The following is a 10000-nucleotide window of genomic DNA, read 5'->3' as shown; positions in this document are numbered from 1 at the left end:
CCCCCTCTCCTCTCCTCTCCTCTCCTCTCCTCTCCTCTCCTCTCTGCGCTTCGGTGCTTACCGTATGCACAAGGCGGCGATGCTGATGACAGTGATGAGGAGGAGCATGCCCACTGCGATGAGGACCCCGGTAACCAGAAGCGGTGAGGAGGAGTCATCTTCTGAGAGAAACGCCGGAAGATCGGGGGGGTTGGATGAGGACGAACAGAGACAGAATGACAGGAAAGGTTGATCATCCACTTTCTTACACATCCTTTTGAATTCTATTCAAATGCATACAATCCCTTTCTATTTCGCCTTGTTCAAATGTCCAACCTTGCTTTATATGGATGAGGAGCTTAATGTCAAGTTCTGCTTTATTTAACTAAATAGATAGATCTTCACTGAAAGCACTCGTTAACCAAGTAAATGTAAACCAAGTAAATGTAACCAAGTAAATGTAAACCAAGTAAATGTAACCAAGTAAATGTAACCAAGTAAATGTTTCTTTTTTGTATTGCTAACAGGCTCTTAGCGTTCGCTCAAGCTGCTTTTCAGTCCATTTTCTCGTGGCAAGTGACACACACACACACACACACACAGACACACACACACACACACACACACACACACACACACATACAGACCCACAGACACACACAGACACACACAGACACACACGCGTGTAAAACTGGTTGTGCATTAAACTGGTTGTGCATTAACACAACAGTGTTAGGAATGATCCACTCAAAAGGGTCAAGAATAAGACAGATGACACTTAAGAGTGACAATAAGATTTCAAGGTTAAAGAGGAACTATATCTTCTATATTTATCTAACTGAATTTAAAATCAAGGGGGAAGGAACTACGGGCAACACCGAGGGATCACGGCGGAGCTTCCCGTACCGTTGGGCAGGGTGCGGAAGGAGTAGGCGCGGCTGAAGTTGCTGAAGCCGGCCATGGTGCGGGCGCGGACCTGCACCTCGTAGAGCGTGGCCCTGCGCAGGTCGCTCAGCACCACCATGTTACTGTCACTCTCCTTGTAGCGACACGACTGCTCCTCCGGGAGACGATCCTACCAAAGGGAGGACGGGGGAGAGAGGGAGAACACTCAATGCTGTTAAATGGATGTTAAATGTATAGACTGATTGAGCATATATAAGTATATAGACAATAAAACATTGAATGAAATGGGATATTTTCTATTGAGGATGTGGTGAGATTTATGTCAAAGGAAAAGAGAAAAGGGTCGAAATTGGAAGCCAAGAAAATGGACTTGAAAATGGGAAATCCATTACTACTTAAAACAACATTAAGGAGAGTGTGCAATTGAGATATGAGATTTACATAAAAGAAAGAAAGAAAATCCTTTACTCGGTTCATTTGTCTCAAAAGAAACTCTAGATAGGAGTGTTTCTGTGGCTGGTACCTTCTCGCAGTAGCGTAGCTGGTACTCCAGGATGTTGTAGTGGGTCTGCGCCGGCACGGGCCACTGCAGAGTGGCGCTGGACTCCGAGGTCAAGCTCTTCCTGATGCCCGTCACCACCACTGGCACTGTAAAACAGACCTGTGATCAGCGCCTGCCCCCCGAAGCACTATCGTGTTTTTACAGTCTGGAATTACATCCTTCAAGCTCAGCTCCAAAACTAGTAACATAAGTCTCCCTTCTGAGTCCCTCTCCTGCAGCCAAATAGGGTCTTTTCTTTTCTTCATTGCTCCACCACTTTGGTTTTTTCCCTCTCCCCCCCCCTTTTTCTCTCCCTCCCTCCCTCCCTCCCTCCCTCCCTCCCTCCTCATCCGTGTTGTATGTTATTAGTGGAGCCAAATCAAAACTAGGCCTAATGAAGCGTAACAGGCTGCATTATGTACAACGAGCCAGACTAATAATGATGTATGTGCTCTTGGGTCTTTTTTAACTTGGGGCCCCCCCAAATGTTTCACCCCTCCCCACTCCTTTTCCTCCTGTGCTCCTTCTCCCCTCCCCCCCCCCCCTCCCCCTCCACCACCACCACCACCACCACCACCACCACCTCATCCTTTTTCCTTTTCCCCTTTCTGCCATTCATTCACCTTCCAACTCTCTCTACCCCCCCCCCTCTCTCTCTCTCTCTATCTCTCTCTCTCCCCCTCCTGCCCTCTCTCTCTCTCTATCTCTCTCTCTCACTCTCTCTCTCTCTCTCTCTATCTCTCTCTCTCTCTCTCTCCTCCTCTCGCTTGTTCTCTTACCGTGTCGGCCGGTGGTGATGTTGACCGAGTCGCTGGCCAAGCCCTTGCTGTTGTACTGGGAGACCCCGTTGAGGGCGTGGACGGTGAAGGTGTATGTGGTGTGCGGGAGCAGGCCCCAGACCGTGGCCCTCCGCAGCACCAGGCCCCGCTGCGAGGGCCGGTAGCTCACGCTGTCCCCGCAGGGCCCACATGGAGGCCCCCCGGAGGCCCCGGGCGGAGGGCAGAGCGTGCACTCCACGGCGTAGCTGAGGTCGGAGCGGCCGCCGCTGTCCACCGGGTCGCTCCACTCCAGGGTGACCGAGGTGTCGTTGACGTCGGGGATGATGTTCCGCGGGGCTGAGGGAGGGCCTGGGTGTGTGTGCATGCACGCATGACGCAGGAGAAAAAGGGGAAGAGATAACGAGAAAAAGAGCGGGTGAGGGTGGGGGTGTCGAGGAAAGAGCAAGAGAGAAAGAGAGAGAAAGAGAGAGGAAGGGAAAAAGAGAGATAGAGAGAGAATAAATGTCAGTTACGCTGCCATCATAATTATCTACATTTTCAACACTCAAATTCCCCGATGGTCCTACTTGTCAGGGAATCTGGCAGTCAGGCAGCAGACTCAGTTGCGTAAGAGAAAGTAACAGCTTTTCTATCACTTTCAGCACTGCGCATAACTGTGAATTATGTTTCTTTTTTGTATTGCTAACAGGCTCTTAGCGTTCGCTCAAGCTGCTTTTAAATCCATTTTCTCGTGGCAAGTGACACACACACACACACAACAGACACACACACACACACACACACACACACACACACACACACACACACATACAGACCCACAGACACACACAGACACACACAGACACACACGCGTGTACCGACATACACACACATACACACAGACCCACACACACACATACGTGTACCCACATACACACACATACATATCCACACACACACAAACAAACATTTTCATTTTCTTCATCTGTATTCACAGCAGGAGATGTGTCATAACCCAGAGAGGGGGGGGGCGGGCGTCTGCCCTGAGGCTGCGTGTCTCTGCGATAAGCTCCAGCTCCAGCTCCAGCTACACCAGCGGCGGCAGCAGCAGCTCCAGCATCAGCAGGGGGACACACAGGCAGCCGCACACAATCCCACTGATGCGCATCGCCACGGTGATGGTGTGAGGCCCCCCTACTAGCGTGCTTGTGAGTCAGCACAGAGCCGCCTCGCTTAAGAGAACAAGCGGGGCTCTATCTGTGGGGACTGCTTTTATCAGCCACGCTAATGTGCCGCGCGCAAACACATCACGGCGTCGCGATTGGGATCATGTGTGTCTGCTGCGTGAGTAATCAGGAGCATGTGTGAGTGAGTTGTTTGTGTGTGTGTGTGAGTGAGAGTGAGAGTGAGAGGGAGAGAGAGTAAGAGAGAGAGAGAGAGAGAGAGAGAGAGAGAGAGAGAGAGAGAGAGAGAGAGAGTGAGAGAGAGAGAGAGAGAGAGAGAGAGAGAGAGATTGCATGACATTTCTTCAATGATTTAATAGCCTCTCTCCGGTTGTATTGCCGCATTGCCGCAAGAAATACGGCCAGCCCAAACTCAAAAACAGACACACTCAACTGGTGTGAAGCACTAAAAAGACAAACCATAAGAGTTTGATTTACAGTGGGACAGAAGTAACTGGCTTAAACACCCCTGCCAGGCCACGAAGACAGTGGCTGAGCTGTCAAGACTCCCATCATGGGGCTCCAGTCATTGTAGAGCCCCATTCTGGGCCAGGGTCTCACAGGGGGGCCCAATTAAAGCATGCCACCCATTCAAGCTCCAGGATGCCGGAGCCCAAATTGAGCTGTCAATCACGCCAATCAGCGTCAGCCCCGGCTTCTAAAGAGGACCCCCTCCCTCCCCCCCCCCCCCCCCACACACACACACACACCACACACACACACACACACACACACACACACACACCCTGAAGGTGACTCCTATAGAAAGGCATTCCTATTCTTCATGCTATGGGTGAAGAGACTGCCCCTGTGAAAGGAAGAGACTAGCACCTGTGGGAAGAGCAGGTGATGAGGAGGAGGAGGAGGAGGAGGAGGAGGAGGGGGAGGGAGAAGAATAGACAGAGCACAGAGAGGATGGAGGTGGAGGAGGAGGAGGAGGAGTGGTCCATTAGGAGCGCTTAAGAATGATAGTGTGAGGGGAGGAAGGGAGTCATAAAGGAGAGAGATAAAGCTCTGAAGGAAGGATGATAATTAGAAACGGGGGGGGGGGAGCCAGCCAACAATTGACCAGGTTTTACTCTGTCTGCACCTGCCTATCTCTGTCTCTGTCTGTCTCTTTGCATATATATATATATATATGTCTGCACAGTAAATATATTATAGATAGATAGATAGATAGATATAGAGATAGATATCTGGATAGATATATGTGTGTGTGTGTGTGTGTGTGGGGGGGGGGGGTTGTGTGTGTGTGTGTGTGTGTGTGTGTGTGTGTGTGTGTGCATGTGAAAGTGTGTGTGTGTGTGTGTGTGTGTGTGTGTGTGAAAGTGTGCATGTGTGTGTGTGTGTGTGTGTGTGTGTGTGTGTGTGTGTGTGTGTGTGTGTGTGTGTGTGTGTGTGAAAGTGTGCATGTGTGTGTGTTCATGAGTGCCTGTGTGTTGATCCAGGTCCAGTGTGTGCGGGAGCAAGCAGCAGTACTCACGTGTGCAGGGCATGTCTGGCGTGTCGGTGGGGGAGCGGTAGAAGCCCAGGCGGCAGCTGCAGTAGGCGGCTCCAGCCTCAGCTGCACTGCTGGACTGGGGACAGGGGGCACAGACTCCAGGGCCCATGGAGGACTTAAAGTGCCCCGCTGGACAAGCTGAGGACAACACAGACAGGCAGACACACACACACACACACACACACACACACACACACACACACACAGACAGACAGGCAGACAGAGAAGAGAGCTCAGCATTGTTCCATTGAGTCGGTTTTTCTTTGTGTCACAAACCAGCATTACGTAGTGTGTGTGATTAAAAAAAAAAAAAGGTATGTGATTGCCGTCCAAACTCCACACATGGCGGGACATGAAGCAACAGTCAGTGTGGTCTCTCGTGCCATCACACACACACACACACACACACACACACCACACTCCATCACTCTCTACACTCTCTACACATTAAAAAAAAGACAAACAAAACCAGAGGATCCATTCATCACTGCCAGCACACATAAACAGAGTGAAATGGGTGGGTACATATACTCCTTTCATCTGCAATCACACACACACACACACACACACACACACACACACACACACACACCACACACACACACACACACACACACACACACACACATATATATATATACATACACAGATGGAGAGAGTCAGGATGTAAAAAGAAATACAGAACACCCGTGAAAATGGCCTATTAATCATAGCCTCTCAACAATCACTGTGGGATTGACAAGGAGACACTGGCACATTCAACACACACACACACACACTGACAAATCTTCACAGAGGGTTTGCCACACCGACATAAACTACATCGGCGTGAGTCAGAGTGCACATCAATATACGGCATCCCCACAGATTGGACCTTTGTTTAAACAAAAATCCCGTTCGGATAAATAAATCTCATGCATTTCCCATAAGGCTCCTTTACAAGCTACATGCCTGCCAAAATATGTGAGTAACCACACTGTCCTCATAAACAACCCCCTCTTTTCATATTCACCATAACCACTGATCTGGGGACTGCTGAGTGAGACGCGTCCTATGCAAATGATGGCGGTGAAAAGGGCCCCACCGAGCTGCCATGACACACAACATGTAACGTCTGATGATGGCAGGATGTTGACACAACGCTGTCCCGATGCCAAGTTAGTGTCGACAGTGTTTTATATCAATACATGTCAGAGAAAGGCAGCATAGAGATGGGGGGGGGGGGGGGGGGGGGGAGGGGGGGTTGTCACTCTACCCTACAGGGGCGGTCATACTTTCCAAACCCACCCCCCCCCCAGTAAGCACAGGTTTATCATTATCCAAATACACACACAAAGCATTTGAGGTGAGAAACCAGGAGAAGCAGGAAGCCCCATGTTGATGAAAAAAATACCCCCCACCCCCCCCCGCCGCCTCCGCGTCAGCTCTAATCGTGCAACACAATGACATCATTACAATTGAAGGGGGCTCTTCCTCTCCAGGCCAATATAAATAGCCAGTTCCCTTTTTGTTTTAAACATTTGGACACAACTTTCCCCACCTTAGTCCCTCTGCCGCCCCTCCCTCAAGCGAGTGGCTTTTGACTCGTGTACAGTCGCTCGCTCGCTCGCTCGCTCGCGGGGTGGATGGGCAATTAAGGAAAAGGTCAAACACAGCAGGCTAGTAGGTTGGACCTACAAGCCAGTTCCCTGTCAGAAGTAGATTTCTGTTTCTGTTCATCCCCCACGGATAATGGACTGTTTTCCCGAGCAGAAGTCAGAACTTTTTTTTACGAGAACCGTTGGCTTGTACAGTCCTGGCACAGAGGGCCTCGTAAAGAGAGAGAGTTGGGACAGGTATGTACTCTCTCTCTAAGTGGAGGTGGGGGGGGGTGTTTTGGGGGGGGGGGGGGACGACTCTGGCGAGGAGCACGGAACCCCCCCCCCCCCCCCCCTAATAAATCCTCCTCAAGCGGCTCGTAGCAGAACCCCGCCGAGGAGGAACCCTTTAGTGCGCACAGATGGGCCTGAGCAGCCACTTAAAGAGTTTTATGATCCATTCAAATAACCTCGCACACACGCCACATACATCACCCCAACACACACACACACACACACACACACACACACACAGACACAGACACAGAGGCGCTCACACACACACACACATGCACACAGAGGCGCTCAAACACATACACACACACATATACTGTATACACAGTCCATATGTTGGAGAGAGCATGGCAGCCAAGCAGACACAGTAAAGAGGCACAGCTGAAGGGCTGTGGTCAGAAGTCAGATAGATGGACTCCACATGTCCACAGAGAGAGAAGTTCACATGAAGTCATTCAGGCACTCAGCTCCTAATGAGACCGGGAAGACAACTGATACAGGACAGACGGTGAGAGAGAGAGAGAGAGAGAGAGAGAGAGAGGGAAAGAGAGAGAGACAGAGAGAGAGAGAGAGAGAGGGAAAGAGAGAGGAGGACAGAAGGCGTAAGCTCCCTTTGTCCTCTGTGCAGGAATGCAACCCCATGGTGACCTGCCATTCACATTACTCCAAGGGGGAAAGAAGAGATGGGGGGTGGGGACTATTTTACAATACACACCCACACACACACCCACACACACACACACACTCGCACACACACATGCACACACACTCGCACACACACACACACACACACACACACACACACACACACACATGCACACACACGCGCATTCACCCACACACACACTCGCACACACACATATGCAGAAACACACACACACACCCAATGGAACAAGACCAATGTAATTAGCAGACACCGGCTATGTATTGTCTACACAGCTTCAGGCATAAGTGGGAGTACACCCACTGGATTGGGGATGTGTGCCTGTGTTCCTTCTAAACCTAGATTGACCAAGTCTGATGTGTAATAACCTTGTAATCAGATATAGGAATGGCTAATGGTGCGTGTGTGTGTGTGTGTGTGTGTGTGTTTGCAATATTCTAGGGTATTCTCTCTCATCTGCTCTGCTGGTCTGTGTCTCTGTATGTCTGGGTCTGTGTGTGTGTGTGTGTGTGTGTGTGTGTGTGTGTGTCTATAAGTAAATGTGCTGCTGAAGTTGTTGTTTCTGGCAGCCACAGAGTAATGCCTGTCTGAGCAGCAGCACCTCACCAAGATATGCACAAAACACACCCACCTCCTGCGGCCACACACACACACACTGCCACACACTGCCACACACTGCCACACACACACACACACACAAACACACACACACACACACACAATGCCAACCGCAGCATATCTTTGAATTAATGTCAGATAAAGGCTATGGGATCCTTCCAGTTCTCTGTGCATTGAGTTTATACTCTCTTTCTAACACACTCACTTTCTCCATCACTCTCTCCCTCCCTCCCTATCCCTCCATTCCTTCCTCCCTGATCTGATCCCTCCTTCTAACCACTCCACTCCCTTGACTTAATGGGAAGAAGCGGGCATCTGGATTAAGTTAAGACAAGTCTTATTTATCCTGAACACAGGCTCTGATTAACCTCATGTTATGATTAAAGACTCTTTGCAGTGGTGAGTGTGTGTGTGTGTGTGTGTGTGTGTATTGCTTAAATCTTTGAAGCCAATCCCAAAAATCAGTGTGTGATGTGTGTGGAATGAGGCTCTAAAGAGAGCACCAGCGTGTCATTAATTCAAATGCGTGTTTGTGTGAGAAACCCTTTGTGAAGTCATGTGTGTGTGTGTGTTGTGTGTGTGTGTGTGTGCACGTGCATAAGTGTATCTGTATGTGTGTAAAGCGAGTGAGAGGGTGAAACAGAGAAAGAGTGAAAGAGAGAGAGAGAGAGAAAGAGAGAGTAGGAGTAATAGAGCATGTGTGTGTGTGTGTGTGTGTGTGTACAAAAGGCTCAGTATCTGCTCGAATAGAAAAGGGTGAGTGGCTAATTTTCACTCATTAGTTGGGTTCAACACCCCTTTTGAATGAGGACTATCTCTCCCCCTCTTCCTCCTCTTGCCATCTCTCTCTCCTCATTGTCTCTGTGCCTTTGATGTGCAGAGAGGGAGGCAGCACTCCCCCTCCCCTCTCCCTCTCTCCCTCTCTCTATTCTCTCTCTCCCCTCTCTCTCTCTCCCCCCTCCCCTCTCCCCCTCTCCCTCTCTCTATTCTCTCTCTCCCCTCTCTCTCTCTCTCCCCTCTCTCTCTCTCCCCCCCTCCCCTCTCCCTCTCTCCCTCTCTCTATTCTCTTCTCCCCCTCTCCCTCTCTCTATTCTCTTCTCCCCTCTCCCCCTCTCCCTCTCTCTATTCTCTTCTCCCCCTCTCTCTCTCTCTCCCCTCTCTCCCTCTCCCTCTCTCTATTCTCTTCTCCCCTCTTCTCTCTCTTCATGAAATCTGAATAGCCGGCTGTTTTGGGTGTCGAGGGCAGGGAGTGGTCTGCGTGTGCTTGTATGGTGCAGGCCTGTGCAGCCCTGCTGCCGTGACCTTACGACCTCTCGGCGGTGACCTCTTGCCCTGGTCTCCCGGGCCACCCATCCCTCACCCTTCAGGCTGTTTCGGCACAACCGCCCTGCCGCCCCCTCAGACCCCTTCTCCATACACTAATTGCCGAGGTCATTAGGATGAGCTTCAGTGACGGGTCTTATCTGAACATCCTGGTGTCTGTGTGTGTGTGTGTGTGTGTGTGTGTGTGTGTGTGTGTGTGTGTGTGTGTGTGTGTGTGTGTGTGTGTGTGTGTGTGTGTGTGTGTGTGTGTGCGTGTAAATGATGTAAGTGTGTGGGATTGATTTTCTGTGCTTCGGTTTCAATAATTAACCAGAGAACTATCACTCTGCACCGTTTCATGATCAATTCAGCCGACCCCACCAGATTTTTTTGGCTCTAATCAATAGACAACCAAACCCAGTGGCATCTTGGGAAGGGCTGTTCCTGACCTGCACATGGGCCGCTGCTCTACCCCGACTGCACTCAAATCCCAACCCCGCAATGACGCTCTCAAATGCCTCATGTTACAAGAAGCAAGAAACTCATTACTTTAATCTTCACTGGCCTTGGCCATACTCATCAGTGATAAGACTGTTTAACAACTTGACGGACAGGGGGGGCAAGAAAGGATACTCAA

At 50.3% G+C, this 10000-nt stretch overlaps 1 protein-coding gene across 2 annotated transcripts in view; it reads right to left on the bottom strand.

The window, feature by feature from the left end:
* Positions 1–10000, bottom strand: part of ephb4a (eph receptor B4a) — a 35924-nt gene that overhangs the window by 8257 nt on the left and 17667 nt on the right. Inside the window, exons 5-9 of one of the 2 annotated variants that reach the window (XM_031572491.2) lie at positions 4891–5046; positions 2206–2553; positions 1409–1533; positions 886–1054; positions 62–161 (exon numbers count right to left, since the gene is read on the bottom strand). In XM_031572491.2, coding sequence (XP_031428351.1) covers positions 62–161; positions 886–1054; positions 1409–1533; positions 2206–2553; positions 4891–5046 — 898 coding nt within the window. The remainder of the gene's footprint in view (positions 1–61; positions 162–885; positions 1055–1408; positions 1534–2205; positions 2554–4890; positions 5047–10000) is intronic. The other variant, XM_031572492.2, reaches the window with a different exon arrangement.

The sequence above is a fragment of the Clupea harengus genome, chromosome 8 (genome assembly GCF_900700415.2).
Source record: "Clupea harengus chromosome 8, Ch_v2.0.2, whole genome shotgun sequence".
Classification (NCBI taxonomy): Eukaryota; Metazoa; Chordata; class Actinopteri; order Clupeiformes; family Clupeidae; genus Clupea; species Clupea harengus.
The sequence above is the reverse complement of the archived record's forward strand: the minus strand, read 5'-3'. Positions and strand labels throughout refer to the sequence as shown.